This window comes from Pan troglodytes, chromosome 1, assembly GCF_028858775.2.
Source record: "Pan troglodytes isolate AG18354 chromosome 1, NHGRI_mPanTro3-v2.0_pri, whole genome shotgun sequence".
Classification (NCBI taxonomy): Eukaryota; Metazoa; Chordata; class Mammalia; order Primates; family Hominidae; genus Pan; species Pan troglodytes.
In genome coordinates this window covers 43,672,220-43,697,620 of record NC_072398.2, presented here as the reverse complement: position 1 = coordinate 43,697,620, position 25,401 = coordinate 43,672,220, and the positions used below count along the sequence as shown (strand labels likewise).

Below are 25,401 nucleotides of genomic sequence, written 5' to 3'. Positions count from 1 at the left end.
TTTCCACATATGCTAACAAACATCATTACCTTCTTCCCTTGGAAGGCTTATAATCCAAGCAATAGTTATCTACAGCTTTGGGTTTAGTGGTGGAAGCCTCAGGCCACTGATAAACAGAAAGAAAATGTCAAGAGGAATTTGTTTCCAATGTCTTATACAAATAACCTTGGTTTTTATTCTAGAAAAAGTCACATAATGTGCCAAAAGTTTTTGGCACATTAGGTAGTTTGGTACTTTAAAATACAAACTTGTTTGCCTTTATTCAAGAATTAGCAAAAACATCCAAGTTCCATAGAGTAATATTTTACTTCAGTGACTCGCATGAGAACAATACACATGCAAGGGACTAGGGCCACGTGATGAGAACAGCACTCTGTTCTTAAATATCAGCTCTATTTTGCTTCTTTATTTGTACTTTATTGCTTGGAGCTCTTTTTTATGAGCATGCATCATTTTCTACAAAGAATAAAGTAATTTTAACAAAGCAAGTTGACTATGAACAAGGACTAGAAAATAATTTAGGAAAATGAAATATTGCTTTGTAAGAGAAGTAGGAGCAATTGTAGGGGACTCCCAGGAATGTGAAGATGGGATGTCAGATGATGTTGCTAATTCTATTGATCAAGCGCTAAGCCCCATTTACCCATTAACTCACTGAGGCCTTCCAGTGAGCACCACCTGCGAGAGAGCACTCCACCCCTATCTAGTAAGCACTATTTTGTTTTGGAAATGAGTCTGAGACACAGAAAGGTTAAGTAACTTGCTAGAGGCTACACAGTATTATCAGTGGAGAACTATGTGCTTGGACTACTACACTAGACTTCTCTCTACCCTTCAGTTTCTAAAAGTAATTTCCCCCATAGGAAATCTTGATTACTCTCATCCACTCAGATCACTCTTCTATGCTATATTTCTTCAGCCCTAATATACACATTTTGTACTGTAGTGTTTTGTTTGTTTGTTTGTTTTTGGAGACAGAGTCACCCAGGCTGGAGTGTAGTGGCACGATCTTGGCTAACTGTAACCTCTGCCTCCTGGGTTCAAGCAATTCTCCTGCCTCAGCCTTCTAAGTAGCTGAGATTACAGGCACGCTTCACCGCACCTGGCTAATTTTTGTATAATATTTTTAGCAGAGACGGGGTTTTGTCATGTTGGCTTGGCTGGTCTCGAACACCTGGCCTCAAGCAATCCACCCGCCTCAGCCTCCCAAAGTGCTGGGATTACAGGTGTGAGCCACTGTGCCCAGCCCTTATGTTTTATTTATTCATTTAACAATTATTTGTTGGGTGCTGCTGAGTGCCAGCCCTGACGCCGGCTGTGAAGATTTCAGAAGGGCCTGCCAAACCGTCCCTGTCCAAAACAGCTCACTATCAAGCATGGTTATTTTGTAAGTGTTCTGCACTGGCTTCCTTCTTCCCTAATCAGACCATCTGTTGGATCTCATGGAGCTGTCTCCTATTTCTCTGTAATCAAGCCACAGTATCTAACATTTGGGGCCACTGGTAACTTGCCGTCTACTCCCATGCTGGAAGCCCAGGACCCTTGAACATAAGAGGCGCCTTCTGACACCTGCGGTGCTGTCAGAGCCTGCAGGCTGCAGACAGTGAGTCAGGAACTGGAGAATTCCCAGGAGTGGTATAAGGAGCTGGGACTCGCGTCAGACAGGGAAAGGACTGACAGAGACCAGGACAGAACAAGAAGCACAAGGAAAGTCAAGAGGAGAGTAGTGACCGCAATCCCAAGGTAGACTGGACTGGAGTGTCTGGAGGGTCCAACAGGAGAGGGGCATTTGTGTTCATCACGGAGCTACTAGGAGAAAGGAGAGCCTGGGTCTTAGCAAGGGTGTGGTCAGGACACAACAATAGAGTGGACCCCTCCAGTGAGTGTGGACTATGACTTATGGCAGGCCCAAGGGTCCCAGCGCAGGGTGGGGTGGGGAGGGCATGGCTTGCTGTAGCATCACGCACTGCTAGTCACCCTCTACCCAGTACAGGTCACCAATGATGGAACAGCTACAGCCTCCTCCCCTTCCCCTGTACTCCCTATGCCCCCTTCTTCTTTTTTTTTTTTTTTGAGATGGAGTCTCGCTCTGTCACCCAGGCTGGAGTGCAGTGGCGCGATCTCGGCTCACTGCAAGCTGCGCCTCCCAGGTTCACGCCATTCTCCTGCCTCAGCCTCTCGAGTAGCTGGGACTACAGGCACCTGCCATGATGCCTGGCTAATTTTTTGTATTTTTTAGTAGAGGTGGGGTTTCACTGTGTTAGCCAGGATGGTCTCGATCTCCTGACCTTGTGATCTGCCCGCCTCAGCCTCCCAAAGTGCTGGGATTACAGGCCTGAGCCACCGCGCCCGGCCCCTGTGCCCCCCTTCTTAAACATGTTCTCAACAGTGGTTTAGCGATAGCCAAGCAAGGCCTTTGCATATGTGGGAAGTTGTGCACCATGCAAGAGTGCCACATGCAAACAGCACCTTTCCCCGTGTAGACACTGTAGATTTACATACCCTTACCACATACCCTTCCAGGAACAGGGAAGCAAAGGCTCTTGAGGAAGAGATTTCCCACAAAGGTGCTATGTGGGTTAGTGTTGGCATGCTCACCAAGAGATATTTCAAGCTATTTCCAAGGGTATTGGAAAAATCATTTATAAGCAAATTCTTTTTTTACTTATGGAAAATTTTAAGCATATACAAAAATAGACAACAATATCATGAACCTCTACATATCCATCACATGCAACTTCTTTTTAATTCGCTTAAATTTAAAAATAGATACGTTAAATAAAGCATTTGGGGCAGAAGTTCATTGCAAAATCAAATGATAGAATTTCACAGCTCCTAGGCAATCAAAGACTCCCCTTGTGCCATAAGGAGATTTAGGCCTTTTATTTCCTTTTCTTTTACAATTTGTTTTCTTTGCTATCATTCATATGTAGAGTTCTCCTGCAGTATGTAGAAGGTGGACATTGTCATTTTCAAAAATGGAGTAATTATGGCCTATCTACCTGACTGTGCAACTATCAATAATAATTATTATTATAAAGACCATATAACAGGGAAAAGTGTTATTGATTAGTGTTAATAAACAGGGTATAAATTGTACATAAACAGTGATGTCTACTGTGTAAACATATACTAGATATGCATGTAAACAAAAACTAGAGGTAAATTGAAAAAATAAAATCAGTTTTTGCATCCAGTGGTGTGTTTGCAGTTGATTTATATTTCATCTTTTAAAAAATTCCATTAATGCTGTTATAATATGATTTTCACTATAAACAACATTTACAGTAGAGCTAAAAAATATTGGTGTTTATTAAAGCAGTGGCTCAGTGAGGGTAAATGGCACCCAGGAGACACATAATATCTTTGCTCTCTTCTCCTTAGGCCCAGAGCTAGAATCTGCAAAGATGGCTGTTTTAGCAAAGCATTTGGAGCCCAGAGCTGGGGAATATGTGGCCCCCTCTGCTTTTCCACCCTCTTTGCTATACCTCGGCATTCAAGTCCGAAAATTCCACCACACTCCCAAGGCCTGAAGCATATTGCTGGCCACAGCTGTAGTTAGTTATAAAAGTAGTAAGTCAGAGATATGCCAATAAAACAAACTGTGACTGTCTCACTACAACACTAGCTAACACGTATATGGCATTCCCTGTGCACCGGGCACCATTCTAAGCATTTTACATCAGTAAACTAATTTCATTCTCAAAACCACCCTATGTGAAAGGTGCTTTTATTGTGCCCATTTTACAGATGAGAACCCTGAGGCATAGAGTGTTTAAGTAGCTTGCCCATGCTCACACAGCTGGTGAGGCAATGGAGCTAATGAGCCCCACAGTCCCTGCCCATAATCACCACATGGTACTGCAGCATGATAGTGGAGGGAATTAGAAATACCATGTTCTGAACATCTATTATCTTGGGCATTTAACATACTTCAATTCACTTAATCTTTCTTTTTTGTGTGTGTGACAGAGTCTTGCTCTGTTGCCAGGATGGCGTGCAGTGGCATGATCTCGGCTCACTGCAATCGCTGCCTCCCAGGTTCAAGTGATTCTCCTGCCTCAGCCTCCTGAGTAGCTGGGATTACAGGCGCGAGCCACAACACCCAGATAATTCTTTTGTATTTTTAGTAGAGACGGGGTTTCACCAGGATGGCCTTGATCTCCTGACCTTGTGATCCAACTGCCTCGGCCTCCCAAAGTGCAGGGATTACAAGTGTGAGCCACCATGCCTGGCCAATTCACTTAATCTTTCTAACAACTGTAGGAGGTAATTATTACAGTCACCGTTTTACAGAGGAGGAAGTAGAGGCTTAGGGAGCTGAGTTATTTGCCCTAGACAACACAATTCATAAAAGGCATAGCTATAATTTAAACCCAGATATTCTGGCTCCAATGCTGTAAAAATACATTTCTATTATTATAGAAGAACTCATCATTGAAAATATGTCAAAACATGTTTTTAAAAACTTTTCATTAATTAATAAATTATCAAAATCATTAATTTCCTACGGAAGTAACATTTTTAGTCAGTAGTTCCATTCTTAATTATCTCGGATGAATTGACATTTTCATAAGGGTGTTTTTTTCCAGGTGGACTATTTTGTGCTAATTCTGGCCTACTTAGGTATATCATAGTCAGTCTGAAATAATATTGCGTATGACATTTTATGTCATACTGTATCACATTACAGTTAACTACAAAACACTGGGCTAACATCCAGAGCCAGAAAGAACAATAATCATTTTGTATTCTCTTTAAAATCATCAAAAAGTACATTTGCTTTTTTTTTTTTTTTTTTTTTTGAGATAGAGTCTTGCTCTGTCGCCCAGGCTGGAGTGCAGTGCCACAATCTCGGCTCACTGCAACCTCCGCTTCCCGGGTTCAAGCAATTCTCCTGCCTCAGCCTCCCGAGTAGCTGAGACTACAGGTGCATGCCACCATGCCTGGCTAATTTTTGTATTTTTAGTAGAGATGGGGAGTCACTATGTTGGCCAGGCTGGTCTTGAACTCCTGACCTTAAGTGATCCACCCACCTCAGCCTCCCAAAGTGCTGGGATTACAGGCGTGAGCCACTGTGCCCAGCCTACATTTGGTTTTTTAAAAATAATCTACCTTGACTAGAGCCATCACTAACTGTCCATAAAGAAATACAAGTTTGTTTGCATTTCCACAAGACATATATTTACCGTGTAGGCTTGAAGCTGGCCAAAATTTCACAGGCTGACACCTAAAATTAAGCGTAGTCAAGAAAAGGGTGCTGAGAGCCCAGTTTCCTACCCTTTCTTTCTCTTATTCTCCCAAGACTCCTTACCGCTGGACTTGGAGAAGTCAGAAGGCAGGGATGTCCCTGAAGCTTAGGGATGGCATTCTCTCCAAACTGAAACATAATACATTCTCCAATTGCTCTAATTCAATAATGCAATTACTTCTTAAAGGCCTATATGTAGAATTGGACACTTTTACAAATGACATAGCAAACTGGAAGTTATGACCTGCTTACAGGCAGAAAAAAAGAAAAACTTCCTTTTGATTTACAGACCTTTAAAACTGAGTTAACTCCAAATCCCTTTATTGACTAAAAATTATTAAGTTGGTAAAAGATCTATAATCATAGCAGACTTTTACTTCATTGTTTTTGCCTGAATCCTGGTATGATAAAGCTTGTATTTAAAACGTTGTGTTCTCTTAACCCAAGTAATGATTTTGAATTAACTAAAAGGCTTTAAAAATTATCTGCACCACATTAACAAAAGCAAGGTTAAAAACCTTATGATCATCTCCATTCCTGGTTTTTAAAAAATCTTCTAGCAACCAGGGGAGGTGGCTCACGCCTGTAATCGCAGCACTTTGGGAAGACGAGTCAGGTGGATCACTTGAGGCCAGGAGTTCGAGACCAGCCTGGCCAACATGGTGAAACTCCACCTCTACTAAAAATACAAAAATTAGCCGGGCATGGTGGTGTGCACCTGTAATCTCAGCTACTTGGGAGGCTGGGGCAGGAGAATCGCTTGAACCCGGGAGGTGGAGGTTGCAGTGAGCCGAGATTACGCCACTGCACTCCAGCCTGGGCGACAGAGCTACACTCTCTCTAAAAAAAAAAAAAAAACTTTTAGTAAACCAGGAATAGGAACTTCCTTAACTTGATAAAAGACATGTTCAAAAACCTACATCATAAGTCATATTCAAAGGTAAAATATTAGAAGTATTTCCTTTAAAATCAGGACCAAGGAAAGAATGTCCACTGTCATCGCTCTCCTTCACTAGTATAATAAAAAGTCTTAGCCAGCACAGTAAAACAAAAAGAAATTAAAGCTATACAAACCAGGCTACAAAATAATCTGCAGAAAAAGTATTACAATTGCAAAGAGTTTATTGTTGTAAAATCAATATACAGAAGTCAAGTTCATTTCTATACACCAGTAACAATTTAAAATATGCTTTAAGAGGTCCTATTCCCAATGGAGCAAAAATTAAAAGCCTACCTACTAATAAAGCTAACAAAAGATGAGCATATCCTTTACTGAGAAAATTATACAATCTTACTGAAGGACATTAAAGGAAATTTCAATAAATGTAAAGAAATTAAAATTCCCATTTAAATACACAGGAACACAAAGATGGGAACAATAAGCAGGGGATTCCAAAAGGGGCAGCGAGGAAGGCAAGGGCTGAAAACACATGTTTATGTTTACTACCTGGGCGATGCGATCATTAGAAGCCCAATTCTCAGCACCGCACAATATACCTGTGTAATACCTGTGTAACAAACCTGCGCAAGTACCCCCTGAATCTAAAATTTTAAAGTAAATAAATAATCCATTAAAAATACCGATGTATATATGGAAACTTGATATATGACAAGAACTAACATTGCAGCTCAGAAGGAAAAAAAATGGACCGTTGGAAAACAGTATTGGGAACAAATTGGGGTAGATGTACTTCTCTTGATTTATTCTGCTAAGTACAGCCAATCCCCCTGGACATTATACCTAAAACAAGCCTATGAAGACTCTGGAAGATATAGAGAGAAGGTCCACAGGCCAGGGAGCTTGAGACTTAGGGAAGACAAGGTGGTGAGTTCCCAGGGTTTTGTTTTTTTTTTAATTTATATATCCTGGACTGGGAGCTGGAGTTGCTGACAACCTGGAAACACCAAGGGATGCAGGTGAAAAAAAGCTCCCGGAAAAGCCAAAAGACAAGGAAAAGGGCAGCCTAGTAAAACAAAAAACTTTTTGATGTTAACTGCCCTGTGGCAGCCAAACAGCCCATCTCCGCCCCTACTAGCCAAGATGCATGAGAAGCCTGGACTTTCACCCCCATGTGGCAAACCCTCCTGCTCCCCGCCTGGGTGGTGTCAATGGAGCGCACATGGGAGCCCTCTCCCAGCAGCCCAGGAGTAAGGAGGCATCCCCCGCCTCCACGCACACCCCAAGGTGTCCCCAGTGGGAGCCTGGACTTTTACCTCCACCTGGCAGCAAAGAGGCAGTGCCCCTCTTTTCCCACCAGCATAGAGTCAGAAAAGGTCTACTAAAACAAGATTTAAAAGCCACCCAGAAGGCCGGGTGTGGTGGCTCATGCCTGTAATCCCAGCACTTTGGGAGGCCAAGGCAGGTGGATCACTTGAGGTTAGGAGCTCGAGACCAACCTGGCCAACATGGTGAAACCTCGTCTCTACCGAAAAAAAAAAAGAAAAAAAGCCGGGCATAGTGGCAGGCACCTGTAATCCCAGCTACTCAGGAGGCTGAGGCAGGAGGATTGCTTGAACCTGGGAGGTGGAGGTTTAAATGAGCCAAGATCACACCACTGCATTCCAGCCTGGGCGACAGAGAGAGACTCTGTCTCAAGAAAAACAAAAAACAAAAACCATCCAGGGTCTCATGAGGGGAGATCATAATAGACACTGATATCAAGATGACACAAATGTTGGAATTATGTTACCAAGATTTTAAAGCAGCTGTCATAAAATGTTTCAATGAACAATATGAACATGTTTGAAACAAATGAAAAAATATAAACTCTTTGCAGAGAAGTAGAATATATAAAGAAGAACCAAGTGTAAATTTTAGAACTGACAGCCTGCGCAGCAAAGCAAGATCCCATCTCTAAAAATAAAAGATAAAAAAAATTAGCCAGGCATGATGGTGTGTGCCTGTAGTCCCAGCTACTCGGGAGGCTGAGGCAGGAGGATCGTTTGAGCCCAGGAGTTTGAGGTTACGGTGAACCATGATTGTGCCACTGTACTCCAGCCTGGGTGACAGAGTGAAATCCCGCCTTAAAAAAAAACAAATTAGAACTGAAAAAAATACAACCAAAATATGGACTCAATGGCAGAATAGAGAAGACAGAGAAAAGAATCAATGAATTTGAAGATAGAACAATATAAATCACCCAAGCTGAATGACAGAGAGAAAATAGAAAAAAATAAACAGTGTCTCAGGGTCTCATGAGACTGTAATGAAAGACCTAACATTTGTGTCATCAGAGTCCCTAAAGGAGAGAAGAATGAGGTGGGGCTAAAAAATTTTTTGAAGAAATAATGGCTGAAAATGTCCCAAATTTGGCAAAAGACATAAATCTACACATCAAGAAGCTGCATGAACCCAAATCAGATAAACCTAAAGAAATCCATGCCAAGACACATCATAATCAAACTTCTGAAAACTTTTGTGCAATAAAGGACATTATCAAGAAAGTAGCCGGGCATGGTGGTACATGCTAATAGTCCCAGCTATTCAGGAGGCTGAGGCAGGTGGACTGCTTGAGCCCAGGAGTTTGAAACTACCCTGGGCAACATAGTTAAAAAGACAATGTATAGACTGGAAAAAAAAAACTTGCACATCATATATCTGGGGTCTATTATCTAGAATATATAAAGAATTCTTACAACTCAAAAAGAAAAAGAAAACCCAGTCTAAAGATGGGCAAAGGACTTAAACAGACATTTCTTCAAAGAAGATATAGAAGTGGGCAATAAGCACATAAGATTCCTTATAATAAGATAATGACCTATCTTGATATAATGATGTCATAAGATAATGACATCATTAGTCATTAGGGAAATGCAAATAAAAACTACAATGAGATACCACTTTATACCCAGTAGAATGGCTATTAAAAAAAAAAAAAGGCCGGGCACGGTGGCTCACACCTGTAATCCCAGCACTTTGGGAGGCCGAGGTGGATGGATCACTTCAGGTTAGGAGTTCGAGACCAGCCTGGCCAACATGGTGAAACACCATCTGTACTAAAAATACAAAAATTAGCCAGGCATGGTGGCAGGCACCTGTAATCCCAGCTGCTTGCAGGGCTGAGGCAGGAGAATCCCTTGAACCCAAGAGGCAGAGGTTGCAGTGAGCCGAGATCGTGCCACTGCACTCCAGACTGGGTGACAGAGAGAGACTCTGTCTTAAAAAAAAAAAAAAAAAAAGGAAAATAGCAAGTGTTAGCAAGGATGTGTAGAAACTGCAAACCTCATACATTGTTAGTGGTAACGTAAAATGGCCCAGCCACTGCGGAACACAGTTTGGTACTTTCTCCGAAAGTCAGACATAGAATTATTATATGACCCAGCAATTCCACTCCTAGGTACCTAGCCAAAAAAAAAAAAAAAATGGAAATCAGGTACTCAAATTCTTGAACGTGAATGTTCATAGTGGCACTGTTCACAACAGCCAAAAGGTAGAAACAACCCAAATGTCCATCAATGGATGAATGAATAAACAAATTGTGGTATATACATATAATGGAATATAATTCAGCCATAAAAAGGAATGAAGTGCTGATGCAAATACATGGACAACATAGATGAACCTCAAAAACCTTATATGAAGCGAAAGAAGTGAAACACAAAACATCACACATTGAATGATTCCATTTATGTGAAATCTCCAGAAGAAGTAAACCCATTAAAACAGCAGATTAATAGCTGCTGCAGGGGTGGGGTGGGGTGGGGTGGGGGGTGGAGCGACTGGGGGGTAACTGCTTAATGGGTATTGGTTTTATTTTAGGGTGACAAAAATGTTTTGGAACTAAAATAGAGGTGGTGGTTTCACAGCATTTTGAATGTACTAGATGCCACTGGATTGTGAACTGTATTATTTGTTTATTTATTTATTTAATTAATTAATTTATTTATTTTTTGAGATGGAGTTTCCCTCTTGTTGCCCAGGCTGGAGTGCAATGGCACAATCTCGGCTCACCACAACCTCCACCTCCCGAGTTCAAGCAATTCTCATGCCTCAGCCTCCCAAGTAGCTGGGATTACAGGTGCCCACCACCAAACCCAGCTAATTTTTGTATTTTTAGTAGAGATGAAGTTTCACCATGTTGGCCAGGCTGGACTCGAACTTCTGACCTCAGGTAATCCACCCGCCTTGGCCTCCCAAAGTGCTGGGATTACAGGCATGAGCCACCAAGTCTGGCCTATTGATTGATTTATTTTATTTTGAGACCCAGTCTCGCTCATGCCTGTAATCTCAGCACCTTGGGAGGCCGAGACAGGCAGATCACGAGGTCAGGAGTTCGAGACCAGCCTGACCAACGTGGTGAAACCCTGTCTCTACTAAAAATACAAAAATTAGCCGGGTGTGGTGACGTGCACCTGTAATCCCAACTACTCTGGAGGCTGAGACAGGAGAATTGCTTGAACCAGGGAGGCAGAGGTTGCAGTGAGCCGAGATCTCCCTACTGCACTACAGCCTGGGTGACACAGTGAGACTCCTTCTCAAAAAAAAAAAAAAGTTAATTTTATATTGTGTAAATGTCATCTCAATTTTTAAAAATCTTGATTCTTGTCATTGTACTGTGATTATATAAGTGATATTATGTCTTTATTCTAAGGAAATACATACTGAAATTTTGGGCAGAGGTCAAAAAAACATGATGTCTGCAGTTGGATCTGAAATAGGGCAAGGAAAAAAGATAGATAAAATTGTAAAACACCAATGGAAAAATCTTAACCACTGGTAAATTTGGGTATAGTTAGATTCAATATGACCACGTAAGAATTCTTTGTTGGAAACTTTCTGTAATTTTGAAATTATTTCAAAATAGGCCGGCCATGGTGGCTCATGCCTGTAATCCCAGCACTTTGGGAGGCTGAGGTGGGCGGATCATCTGAGGTTGGGAGTTTGAGACCAGCCTGACCAACATGGAGAAACCCTGTCTCTACTAAAAATACAAAATTAGCCAGGTTTGGTGGTGCATGCCTGTAATCCCAGCTACTCAGGAGGCTGAGCCAGGAGTATTGCTTGAACCTGGGAGATGGATGTTGTGGTGAGCCAAGATCATGCCATTGCAATGTAGCCTGGGCAACAAGAGCGAAATTCTGTCTCAAAAAAAAAAAAAGAAAAAAAAGAGAAAGAAATTACTTCAAAATAAAAACTACAAATATTAGCACATCTAATTTTTAAAAGGCACCAAGAAGAGAGTAAAAAGACAAGCCAAAACTACTGGAAGATACGTGCTACACATATAGCTAGCAAAAGATTGGTAACCACAATATATAACGAGCTTCTATAAATTAAAAAGAAAAAGGTAAACAACCTAATAAAAATGGGCAAAAGACATGAATAGGCATTTCACAGATGAGAAAACACAAATGACCAATAAATGTGAAAAGATGCCCAAACTTATTAATAATAAAATACATAAAAATTGCAATAATAAAATACCATCTTACACCCACCACACTGACAAAAATAAATCTAGCAACGCTAAATTCTGAAGAAGATTTAGAACAATGGAGCATTTGTTTTTTTTTTAAGACAGGATCTTGCTCTGTCGCCCAGGCTAGAATGCAGTGGCAGGATCAAAGCTCATTGTAGCCTTGAACTCCCAGGCTCAAGCCATCCTCCTGCCTCAGTCTCCTGATAAGCAAGGATTGCAGCTGGGCACCACTATGCTCAGCTGATTGTTTTCTTAAATTTTATTTTTAGAGACATGGTCTTGCTATGTTACCCAGGCTGGTCTTGAACTCCTTATTTGAACTCCTTCCACCTTGGACTCTCAAAGTGCTGGGATAATAGGCATTAGCTACCATGCCCATCCCCTGGAGTTCTTAATATATTACTGGGGGAAGCAAAAAATGGTGCAACCATGTTGTAGAGCAATTTAATATAATCTCTTAAGTTGAACATGTGGAGACCCCTTCCATTCAGCAGTCCTACTTGTAGGTACATTCATGCAATCAGAAAAAAAAATTCTTCCACATATACACACTGGGTCCTGTACCACAAAGTTTGTAACAGCATTGTTTGTGTTAGAAAAATTTGAAAATGATCCAAATGTCCAACAAATAGGGAATGAATAAAAATACTTCTCCAATAATTCTATATAGCAGTGAAAATAAATGAACTAAAGCTACCAATAATGACCATGTAAGCTCACAGCATGATGCTGCATGGTAAGGGAAGCTGCAGAAGAAAACCTGCAGTATAATATCATTTAAATGAAATACAAAATCATGAAAAACTGAACTAAAGTTTGTGGATGCTATAAAGAAAAGGGAAAGAAGGATAAGTAGAAAATTCAGGTTAGTGGTTGCCATGGGGGAAAAGGAAGATGTCCCAAGAGGGATACACTGGGGGCTTCAGCTGATTCAGCAATGATTTATTTTTCAATCTTTTGGGTGGGAATCCAACTTCTCATTACGTAATTCTTTATTCCTTTTCATATGCATAATGTATTTTATTTTAAAAGATTTTCAGACACAGTTTTTTCCTCCCCACTTGGGCAAATTCCAGCTACCAATCTGCATATGTCAGCCCATTTCTAACTGTGCTGATTTCTGTGCCATGGTTTTAGTTTGTGATTGGAAGGTTCACCAAGAAGTGCCTCCCATGGACTCTCACTACGTAGCAATCATCAGAAAGACGAGCCTTTGCTTCCGCGGGAAAACAGATGTCCCGAGTCCTTCTGTAATACCATGGAAAGGACACTGAGGGGAGCTATTTCATCACTCAGGTGCCTGGTCTTTTTTTCCTCCCCTGTGGCCTTTTGATATAATGGAGAGGGCAACAGAATGGAAATTAGGCCACTAGATTTCTATTTCCAATTTTCCTCTAATCCTCTATGTGGTCTTGGGCAAGTCATATTCCCTTTCTGCCTGTGTCCTCATCTGTGAGATAAATCACATAGCCTCCTCCAAGAAGGCTGGGCAACACAGCAAGACCTCATCTCCACAAAAAATGTAAAAATTAGCAGGGTGTGGTGGCACACACCTGTAGTCTTAGCTGCTCAGAAGTCTGAGCCCAGGAGATTGAGGCTATGGAGAGCTATGATCACACCACTGCACTTCAATCTGGGAGATAGAGCGAGACCCTGTCTCAAGAAAAAAAATGATCTATAATAAATCATTCCTGGGCTCATGAATTGTAATGAATAATGCCTAGTGCTTACGAAGCCCTGACAAGTCTCAAGAGATTAAAAATAACTCAAGGGTGCTCATATGGGAGGTACAACAGGAAACTCCTCTTCCTAAAATGAGGACATAGATCCCTACTCACAAAGCAAAGTATAATTTAGCTAAAGCCAGTATTGGTGTATTCTTAGATGAAAAAGAAAAGAAAGCTGAGTTTTCTAAACAAATCCATATTTTTTTCTACAGGAGAACACCACTGCTCATAACTCAGTTTTATGAAAATAAGTAAGTTTACCCTTATTATCATCTTGGAATCATTGTAATCAGTGTTTGGTTCCACGATTTCCTCTTGCTGCTCTTGAATTTCAAAAACTGGGTTCCATTACACAGAAAAGAAATCAACATTTCATCAATAAGATCAAGATATATTGATCATATCTACCAGGAGGTCAATATTTTTACAGGAAGAATGTTAAATTACATTCCTTGTAAAGATGGCATTTAGCAGCCCCATTAGCACACGTCAAAGGTAAGAAGAAAGGGCTTATTAAGTAGTTAAGAGACTATGTAATTTTCTCTTCACTTTGACCCAACTTGAATATACAACTACTATTGGGAATAAGGAAGTTTTTCAATTAATTAAGAAACTATTAGAGAGATGTTTAACATCAGGTCTTCTAAAACCTGTATATACAACTTGAATCACACACTACTTAATGGTAGTCCTTTAATATATATTCCCATGATACACTAGGCCTGCTGGTGGCAGCCTTTGGGGTGGGCCCTGCACATGCTATTGTAGGCTTACAAGGTATCTCATAAGCAACAATAGAAATTGAGGCACAGAGAGTTAAAATCCCATTAAAGTTTTGGCAGAAAGACGTTGAAATACACTTAAAATTTGGAAGCAAAAATGAGACGTGAAGTTTTCCTTCCCTTCCTTATCGTCCCCTGGGGTGTCAGTATGCTCTACACACTAAGAAAAGAGGCAGAAGGGACATGGACACAGAAGTGTTGGCATGCCTGGAGGCCAAGAAATGGAGTGGTGAGGTTGTGGAGGGTTTCTGCCTGCCTGGTAGTAGAAGAATTAGAGCAGTGGGAGGGGTAGGGGGACCAGCATGGACACATTAGTGTGCCCTGGGGCAAGGAAGAGGGACAGTGAGGGGAAGGAAGAGGGCTCTCTTGTAGTAGGGGCTGCAAGGGGGTGTTGGTATGTTCCGTGGTCACGGACGTAGTTACGGGTGATACAGAGAAGAAAGTGGTTATTGTGACTGGGTGATTAGTTACACTGAGAAAATTAGAAAATTGAGGCTGAGTGTGGTGACTCACGCCTGTAATCCCAGCACTTTGGGAGGCCAAGGCGGGTGGATCACCTGAGGTCAGGAGTTCAAGACCAGCCTGGCCAACATGGTGAAACCCCATCTCTACTAAAAATACAAAAATTAGCCGAGTGTGGTGGCGCACGCCTGTAGTTCCAGCTACTCGGGAGGTTGAGGCAGGAGAATTGCTTGAATCCAGGAGGTGGAGATTGCAGTGAGCTGAGATCACACCATTGCACTCCAGCCTGGGCAACAGAGCGAGACTCCGTCTAAAAAAAAAAAAATTAGAAAGCTAAGTGAAAATGTACATACAGTGAGGCTAATGGAATCTATAATCAGAGGATAATGGAATCACTGTCAGATAAGTGATTTTATAAAAGTGAATGATTAGAAAGAACATTGGATTGTTAGATTGCAATTGGAGATAAATAGAAACTCAGTTTTTAATTTACATAAAAATAGAGATGTATGTGTGTATACGTACACAGATACATACATTTATTTTCTAGCTCTGTCCACTGAAAAGGGCCTAGAAGCAATGAGACCCAGTAGAAAGGTGCTCACTGAAGGCCTAGATCTTGGTTTCCAAACACCTTGTGAAACACCAAACATCTTGTGAAAGGAATCAAGGCTCCTGGGGCAGGAAAAGTATAAGATGAGTCTGAAACATCTTTTGTGCCAGAAACCAAGGAAGTGCTCAAATAATGAGGAGGACATGTCAAAGGACACAGTATCTATCTTGAAGGGGCTCCTACTAGCCAAATCTGGGAAGATTTGAGTATGAAAATAGTGATGTCAGTGGATACAACCCATTGGATGAAAAGAAATCAATGAATTCATACTTACATGAATGAATGAGTGAGTGAGTGAGTTATTGAATGAATAGGGAGAAAGGAAAATGCTTCTTACACTAGAATGCCAACTAATAAATGTAGAAGGACTGATAGAAATAGAAAATTTCAATAGGCCATCACCACAGTGGAAGCTGATTCAGGCAGAGTGTTCTACAGATGCTAAGGCTAACGAGTGAGGGTCTGTGAGGAACAATATGTTGGTGTCATTTCAGAATATCTCCCCACAGAATGCTGTTCAATTACAAAGGCAAAAATAATGTTTTGGGGTTTTTGTTTGTTTTGACACAGGGTCGCTTTGTCAACCCAGACTGGAGTGCAAAGGTGCAATCTCACTGCAGCCTCAAACTCCCAGGCTCAAACCATCCTCCCACTTCAGTCTCCCAGGTAGCTGGGACTACAGGCACGTGCCACCATGCCCAGCTAATTTTTATGTTTTTTTGTAGAGAAGAGGTCTCACTATGTTGCCCACTATTGAACTCCTGAGCTCAAGCAATCCACCTGCCTTGGCCTCCCAAAGTGTTGGGATTACAGGCGTGAGCCACTATGCCTGGCCAAGAAGCCTGACAAACATCAACTTTTCCAGGTAATTAAGGTTAACATTACTAGCAGTGGGACACAGTGACATTGTTTGTCCCACGGCAATGTAATGAGAAGAGCACAGCGCCATTTCTAAAGAATTCCTGCCGAGAACGCATGGCCTCTAATACTAATCAAAAGGAAAAATCAGACAAATCCAATTTGAGGTTCACCCTTGTGATGTGATACAATAAGAAATATACACGTGGTCTTCTGTTCCCTCTCCTGGCACAGAGCTCCTGAAGCCCTTGTAATTTCCTGAGTAATAGGTGTGATAGAAGCATCTTTTATTATAGTATTTTTGTCTTTTTTTTCCTTTTTAAAATTATTATTATACTTTAAGTTCTAGGGTACATGTGCACAATGTACAGGTTAGTTACATATGTATACATGTGCCATGCTGGTGTGCTGCACCCATTAACTTGTCATTTAGCATTAGGTATATCTCCTAATGCTATCCCTCCCCCCTCCCCCCACCCCACAACAGTCACCAGAGTGTGATGTTCCCCTTCCTGTGTCCATGTGTTCTCATTGTTCAATTCCCATCTATGAGTGAGAACATGCGGTGTTTGGTTTTTTGTCCTTGCGATAGTTTACTGAAAATGATGATTTCCAATTTCACCCATGTCCCTACAAAGGACATGAACTCATCATTTTTTACGGCTGCATAGTATTCCATGGTGTATATGTGCCACATTTTCTTAATCCAGTCTATCATTGTTGGACATTTGGGTTGGTTCCAAGTCTTTGCTATTGTGAATAGTGCCGCAATAAACATACGTGTGCATGTGTCTTTATAGCAGCATGATTTATAGTCCTTTGGGTATATACCCAGTAATGGGATGGCTGGGTCAAATGGTATTTCTAGTACTAGATCCCCGAGGAATCGCCACACTGACTTCCACAATGGTTGAACTAGTTTACAGTCCTACCAAGAGTGTAAAAGTGTTCCTATTTCTCCACATCCTCTCCAGCACCTGTTGTTTTCTGACTTTTTAATGATTGCCATTCTAACTGCTGTGAGGTGGTATCTCATTGTGGTTTTGATTTGCATTTCTCTGATGGCCAGTGATGATGAGCATTTTTTCATGTGTCTTTTGGCTGCATAAATGTCTTCTTTTGAGAAGTGTCTGTTCATATCCTTTGCCCACTTTTTGATGGGGTTGTTTGTTTTTTTCTTGTAAATTTGTTTGAGTTCATTGTAGATTCTGGATATTAGCCCTTTGTCAGATGAGTAGGTTGCAAAAATTTTCTCCCATTTTGTAGGTTGCCTGTTCACTCTTTTGCTGTGGTAGTTTCTTTTGCTGTGCAGAAGCTCTTTAGTTTAATTAGATCCCATTTGTCAATTTTGGCTTTTGTTGCCATTGCTTTTGGTGTTTTAGACATGAAGTCCTTGCCCATGCCTATGTTCTGAATGGTAATGCCTAGGTTTTCTTCTAGGGTTTTTATGGTTTTAGGTCTAACGTTTAAGTCTTTAATCCATCTTGAATTAATTTTTGTATAATGTGTAAGGAAGGGATCCAGTTTCAGCTTTCTACATATGGCTAGCCAGTTTTCCCAGCACCATTTATTAAATGGGGAATCCTTTCCCCATTGCTTGTTTTTCTCAGGTTTGTCAAAGATCAGATAGTTGTAGATATGCGGCGTTATTTCTGAGGGCTCTGTTCTGTTCCATTGATCTATATCTCTGTTTTGGTACCAGTATCATGCTGTTTTGTTTACTGTAGCCTTGTAGTATAGTTTGAAGTCGGGTAGCGTGATGCCTCCAGCTTTGTTCTTTCGGCTTAGGATTGACTTGGTGATGCAGGCTCTTTTTTGGTTCCATATGAACTTTAAAGCAGTTTTTTCCAATTCTGTGAAGAAAGTCATTGGTAGCTTGATGGGGATGGCATTGAATCTATAAATTACCTTGGGCAGTATGGCCATTTTCACGATATTGATTCTTCCTACCCATGAGCATGGAATGTTCTTCCATTTGTTTGTATCCTCTTTTATTTCATTGAGCAGTGATTTGTAGTTCTCCTTGAAGAGGTCCTTCACATCCCTTGTAAGTTGGATTCCTAGGTATTTTATTCTCTTTGAAGCAATTGTGAATGGGAGTTCATTCATGATTTGGCTCTCTGTCTGTTATTGGTGTATAAGAATGCTTGTGATTTTTGTATATTGATTTAGTGTCCTGAGACTTTGCTGAAGTTGCTTATCAGCTTAAGGAGATTTTCGGGCTGAGACAATGGGGTGTTCTAGATATACAACCATGTCGTCTGCAAACAGGGACAATTTGACTTCCTCTTTTCCTAATTGAATACCCTTTATTTCCTTCTCCTGCCTAATTGCCCTGGCCAGAACTTCCAACACTATGTAGAATAGGAGTGGTGAGAGAGGGCATCCCTGTCTTGTGCCCGTTTTCAAAGGGAATGCTTCCAGTTTTTGCCCATTCAGTATGATATTGGCTGTGGGTTTGTCATAGATAGCTCTTATTATTTTGAGATACGTCCCATCAATACCTAATTTATTGAAAGTTTTTAGCATGAAGGGTTGTTGAATTTTGTCAAAGGCCTTTTCTGCATCTATTGAGATAATCATGTGGTTTTTGTCTTTGGTTCTGTTTATATGCTGGATTACATTTATTGATTTGTGTATATTGAACCAGCCTTGCAACCCAGGGATGAAGCCCACTTGATCATGGTGGATAAGCTTTTTGATGTGCTGCTGGATTCGGTTTGCCAATATTTTATTGAGGATTTTTGCATCAATGTTCATCAAGGATATTGGTCTAAAATTCTCTTCTTTGGTTGTGTCTCTGCCCAGCTTTGGTATCAGGATGGTACTGGCCTCATAAAATGAGTTAGGGAGGATTCCCTCTTTTTCTATTGATTGGAATAGTTTCAGAAGGAATGGTACCAGTTCCTCCTTGTACCTCTGGTAGAATTCGGCTGTGAATCCATCTGGTCCTGGACTCTTTTTGGTTGGTAAGCTATTGATTATTGCCACAATTTCAGAGCCTGTTATTGGTCCATTCAGAGATTCAACTTCTTCCTGGTTTAGTCTTGGGAGAGTGTATGTGTCGAGGAATGTATCCATTTCTTCTAGATTTTCTAGTTTATTTGCGTAGAGGTGTTTGTAGTATTCTGTGATGGTAGTTTGTATTTCTGTGGGATCGGTGGTGATATCCCCTTTATCATTTTTTATTGTGTCTATTTGATTCTTCTCTCTTTTTTTCTTTATTAGTCTTGCTAGCGGTCTATCCATTTTGTTGATCCTTTCAAAGAACCAGCTCCTGGATTCATTAATTTTTTGAAAGGCTTTTTTTGTCTCTATTTCCTTCAGTTCTGCTCTGATTTTAGTTATTTCTTGCCTTCTGCTAGCTTTTGAATGTGTTTGCTCTTGCTTTTTGAGTTCTTTTAATTGTGATGTTAGGGTGTCAATTTTGGATCTTTCCTGCTTTCTTTTGTGGGCATTTAGTGCTATAAATTTCCCTCTACACACTGCTTTGAATGTGTCCCAGAGATTCTGGTATGTTGTGTCTTTGTTCTCGTTGGTTTCAAAGAACATCTTTATTTCTGCCTTCATTTCGTTATGTACCCAGTAGTCATTCAGGAGCAGGTTGTTCAGTTTCCATGTAGTTGAGTGGTTTTGAGTGGGTTTCTTAATCCTGAGTTCTAGTTTGATTGCATTGTGGTCTGAGAGACAGTTTGTTATAATTTCTGTTCTTTTACATTTGCTGAGGAGAGCTTTACTTCCAACTATGTGGTCAATTTTGGAATAGGTGTGGTGTGGTGCTGAAAAAAATGTATATTCTGTTGATTTGGGGTGGAGAGTTCTGTAGATGTCTATTAGGTCTGCTTGGTGCAGAGCTGAGTTCAATTCCTGGGTATCCTTGTTAACTTTCTGTCTCGTTGATCTGTCTAATGTTGACAGTGGGGTGTTAAAGTCTCCCATTATTATTGTGTGGGAATCTAAGTCTCTTTGTAGGTCACTCAGGACTTGCTTTATGAATCTGGGTGCTCCTGTATTGGGTGCATATATATTTAGGAAAGTTAGCTCTTCTTGTTGAATTGATCCCTTTACCATTATGTAATGGCCTTCTTTGTCTCTTTTGATCTTTGTTGGTTTAAAGTCTGTTTTTCAGATACTAGGATTGCAATCTCTGCCTTTTTTTGTTTTCCATTTGCTTGGTAGATCTTCCTCCATCCTTTTATTTTGAGCCTATGTGTGTCTCTGCATGTGAGATGGGTTTCCTGAACACAGCACACTGATGGCTCTTGACTCTTTATCCAATTTGCTAGCCTGTGTCTTTTAATTGGAGCATTTAGTCCATTTACATTTAAAGTTAATATTGTTATGTGTGAATTTGATCCTGTCATTATGATGCTAGCTGGTTATTTTGCTCGTTAGTTGATGCAGTTTCTTCCTAGTCTCAATGATCTTTACATTTTGGCATGATTTTGCAGTGGCTGGTACTGGTTGTGCCTGTCCATGTTTAGTGCTTCCTTCAGGAGCTCTTTTAGGGCAGGCCTGGTGGTGACAAAATCTCTCAGCATTTGCTTGTCGGTAAAGTATTTTATTTCTCCTTCACTTATGAAACTTAGTTTGGCTGGATATGAAATTCTGGGTTGAAAATTCTTTTCTTTAAGAATGTTGAATATTGGCCCCCACTCTCTTCTGGCTTGTAAGAGTTTCTGCTGAGAGATCCGCTGTTAGTCTGATGGGCTTCCCTTTGTGGGTAACCCGACTTTTCTCTCTGGCTGCCCTTAACATTTTTTCCTTCATTTCAGCTTTGGCGAATCTGACAATTATGTGTCTTGGAGTTGCTCTTCTCGAGGAGTATCTTTGTGGCGTTCTCTGTATTTCCTGAATCTGAATGTTGGCCTGCCTTGCTAGATTGGGGAAGTTCTCCTGGATAATATCCTGCAGAGTGTTTTCCAACTTGGTTCCATTCTCCCCGTCACTTTCAGGTACACCTATCAGATGCAGATTTGGTCTTTTCACATAGTCCCATATTTCTTGGAGGCTTTGTTCGTTTCTTTTTATTCTTTTTTCTCTAAACTTCCCTTCTCGCTTCATTTCATTCATTCATCTTCCATCACTGATACCCTTTCTTCCAGTTGATCGCATCGGCTCCTGAGGCTTCTGCATTCTTCACGTAGTTCTTGAGCCTTGGCTTTCAGCTCCATCAGCTCCTTTAAGCACTTCTCTGTATTGGTTATTCTAGTTATACATTTATCTAAATTTTTTTCAAAGTTTTCAACTTCTTTGCCTTTGGTTTGAATTTCCTCCTGTAGCTCAGAGTAGTTTGATCGTCTGAAGCCTTCTTCTCTCAACTTGTCAAAGTCATTCTCCATCCAGCTTTGTTCCGTTGCTGGTGAGGAACTGCGTTCCTTTGGAGGAGGAGAGGCGCTCTGCTTTTTAGAGTTTCCAGTTTTTCTGCTCTGTTTTTTCCCCATCTTTGTGGTTTTATCTACTTTTGGTCTTTGATGATGGTGATGTACAGATGGGTTTTTGGTGTGGATGTCCTTTCTGTTTGTTAGTTTTCCTTCTAACAGACGGGAACCTCAGCTGCAGGTCTGTTGGAGTTTGCTAGAGGTCCACTCCAGACCCCGTTTGCCTGGGTATCAGCAGCGGTGTCTGCAGAACCGCGAATTTTCGTGATCCATGAATGCTGCTGTCTGATCGTTCCTCTGGAAGTTTTGTCTCAGAGGAGTACCCGGCTGTGTGAGGTGTCAGTCTGCCCCTACTGGGGGGTGCCTCCCAGTTAGGCTGCTTGGGGGTCAGGGGTCAGGGACTCACTTGAGGAGGCAGTCTGCCCATTCTCAGATCTCCAGCTGCGTACTGGGAGAACCACTGCTCTCCTCAAAGCTGTCAGACAGGGACATTTAAGTCTGCAAAGGTTACTGCTGTCTTTTTGTTTGTCTGTGCCCTGCCCCCAGAGGTGGAGCCTACAGAGGCAGGCAGGCCTCCTTGAGCTGTGGTGGGCTCCACCCAGTTGGAGCTTCCCGGCTGCTTTGTTTACCTAAGCGAGCCTGGGCAATGGCGGGCGCCCCTCCCCCAGCCTGGCTGCCACCTTGCAGTTTGATCTCAGACTGCTGTGCTAGCAATCAGCGAGACTCCGTGGGCGTAGGACCCTCCGAGCCAGGTGTGGGATATAATCTCCTGGTGCACCGTTTCCTAAGCCTGTTGGAAAAGCGCAGTATTCGAGTGGGAGTGGCCCGATTTTCCAGGTGCCGTCTGTCACCCCTTTCCTTGACCAGGAAAGGGAACTCCCTGACCCCTTGCACTTCCAGAGTGAGGCAATGCCTCACCCTGCTTCGGCTCGCGCATGGTGCGCTGCACCCACCGTCCTGCGCCCACTATCTGGCACTCCCCAGTGAGATGAACCTGGTACCTCAGATGGAAATGCCGAAATCACAGTGTCTTCTGCGTCGCTCACGCTGGGAGCTGTAGACAGGAGCTGTTCCTATTTGGCCATCTTGGCTCCTCCCCCCAATATTTTTATCTTATTCCTAGGTTCCTGACACAAGAACTTCTAAGGACCCTTGGAATCTCTGGAGCTACAAGAGTTATCTTTTTGTATGCTAATAAGTTGGCTGGTGCCCAAAGACCCTTAGACAGCTTCAAAATGGGGTCTGGTTGTCAGAAAGGCCAACCATGTGATAAGAAGATTTGAACTTGTGACTGGGCACGGTGGCTTAGACCTGTAATCCCAGCACTTTGAGAGCCTGAGGCGGGTGGATCACGAGGTCAGGAGTTCAAGACCAGCCTAGCCAACATGATGAAACCCTGTTTTTACTAAAAATATAAAAATTAGCCAGGTGTGGTGGCACGTGCCTGTAATCCCAGCTACTTGGGAGGCTGAGGCAGGAGAACTGGTTGAACCTGGGAGGGGGAGGTTGCAGTAAGCTGAAATTGCACCATTGCACTCCAGCCTGGGCAACACAGAAAGACTCCATCTCAAAAAAAAAAAAAAAAAAGGATTTGAACTTGGAGCCACACCCCCTGACCTCCAGGTAGAGGAGGGGAGCTGAAGGTTGAATTAATCACTGATAGCCAATGATTCAGTCAATCATGTGTAAGTAACAGAACCTCCATAAAACTCCTAAAAGACAGAGTTTAGAGAGTTTCTGAGTTGGTGAACGCATTAAGGTACTTAGAGGGCAGCGCGCCCAGAGAAAGCATGGAAACTCTGCGTCTCTTGCCCTAGACCTTGCCCCCTGCATCTCTCCCATTGGCTGTTTCTGAGCTGTATCCTTTAAAATACACTGGTAAGGAAAGAGCACTCCTGAGTTCTGCAAGCTGTTCTAGCAAGTTAGCAAATCCAAGGTGTTGTGGGAACCCTTGATTTTTAGTGAGTCAGTTAGAAGTATGGGAGACCCAGGACTTGAGATTGGCATTTTAAGTCGGGGGCTGGACTGAGCCCCTTAACCTGTGGGATCTGACGCTAACTCCAGGTCTATAGTGTCAGAATTCTACTGAATTGTTGGACACCTGGCTGGTGTCTGGAGAGTTGGAGAACTGGTTGGCATGAGGAAAAAAACCCACACATTTGGCATCAAAAGTGTTTTGTGGGTAGAGATAGTTCCTAGTAACCCTACAGAATGAATGGCCGGTACTCTTGAAAACTGTCAAGGGCAGGAATGACAGGGAAAGACTGAGGCACCGTGGCTCCAGATCGAAGGAGAAAGAAGAGATGACAACTAAAGAGAGCGTGTGTTCCTGGAGTGGTTGTGGATGAGAAAGCAAAAAGACATCGTTGGGACAGTTGGTGAAACTTGCATGGGGTCTGAGTACTGGTTGGAAGCAATGAATCAGCGTGGATTTCCTTATCTGGAGGATCATATGGTGGTTATGTAGGAGAGTGTCCTTTGGTAGGCAGAATACTTACTGGGGAGCCAAGGGGCTTCATGTCTGCAATTTGCTCTCAAATCATTCAGAAAGAGACAATGGTAGGGTACACACACACACACACACACACTCCTCAAATGTGGTACCAGGTACCAACTGAGGAACTGGAGTGGAAGGAATGTGGGAGGTGTTTGTACTATCCTTGCAAGTTTCTGTAAGTTTGAAAATATTTTGAGAGGTGTGGAAAAAGATTTAAGAACTTTTTCTTTCTTTCTTTCTTTCTTTCTTTCTTTCTTTCTTTCTTTCTTTTTTTTTTTTTTTGAGACAGGATCTCACTCTGTCACCCAAGCTGGAGTGCATTGGTGCCATCACGGCTCACTGCAGCCTTGACCTGGGCTCAAGCCATCCTTTCACCTTGGCCTCCCAAGTAGCTGGGACCACAGGTGCACACCACCATGCCCAGCTAATTTTTTTGCAATTATTGTAGAGATGGGGTTTTGCCATGTTGCCCAGGCTAGTCTCGAACTCCTGGGCTCAAGTGATCCTCCCTCCTTGACCTCCCAAAGCGCTGAGATTAAAGAAGCGAGCCATCAAGCTCAGCTAAATTTAAGTATAAGATTAAGAAGGCGTCCCAAATACCGGAAGGGCACATGTGACTTAAACAAACAACAACAACAAAAAACAAGGCCTCTGTGACCCAGGCAGGAGTGCAAGTGGCATGATCTGAGATCCTGGGCTCAGGTGATCCTCCCACCTCAGGCTGTCAAGTAGCTGAGACCACAGGTGTGCGCCACCACACCGGGCTAATTTTTTGTGTTTTTAGTAGAGACAGGGTTTCACCGTGTTGCCCAGGCTGATCTTGAACTCCCGGGCTCAAGCAATCCACCCACCTCAGCCTCTCAAAGTGCTGGGATTACAGGCATAAGCCACCAAGCCTGGCCGGCATATTATTGTTTTTTAAAGTTCAGTCTGCCTCATTCAACACGCAGGGCTTACAGAAAGTAATCTTTAATTGTATCTGTATATTTACTTCTATAAATATATCTGTAGGCTCTCGATAAATCACATTCTGCAGCACTTAAAAGTTCAATACTAAACATTCATTTTCCATTATGTTATTTTTCACTAAGTATGTTGTTTTGTACTACAGGTAATTAAATATCATGCTTTTCATGTAACAATAATGTTAATGATAATAATAGCTCTTATTTGTACTTGCCTCTTATTACATATACATATACTACCCTGCTTTGCATATTTTAACTCAATCTTCACAACACTCTGTGAGGTTGATACTGTTCTTAACCTTATTTATAGATGAGGAAACTAAGACATAGAGAGGTTGAGTGTCTTGTCCAAGTTAGTAGTAGAGCTGAGATTTGAACCCAGGCAGTCTGGCTCTACAGTCTTTTTTTTTTTTTAAGAGAAGGCCTCACTCTGTTGCCCAGGC

General features: G+C 41.9%; 1 protein-coding gene across 1 annotated transcript in view; it reads right to left on the bottom strand.

Moving 5' to 3' along the window:
* Positions 1-25,401, bottom strand: part of LEMD1 (LEM domain containing 1) — a 40,522-nt gene that overhangs the window by 2,839 nt on the left and 12,282 nt on the right. Inside the window, 1 exon segment of the mRNA XM_001161560.5 lies at positions 30-106. Coding sequence (XP_001161560.2) covers positions 30-106 — 77 coding nt within the window.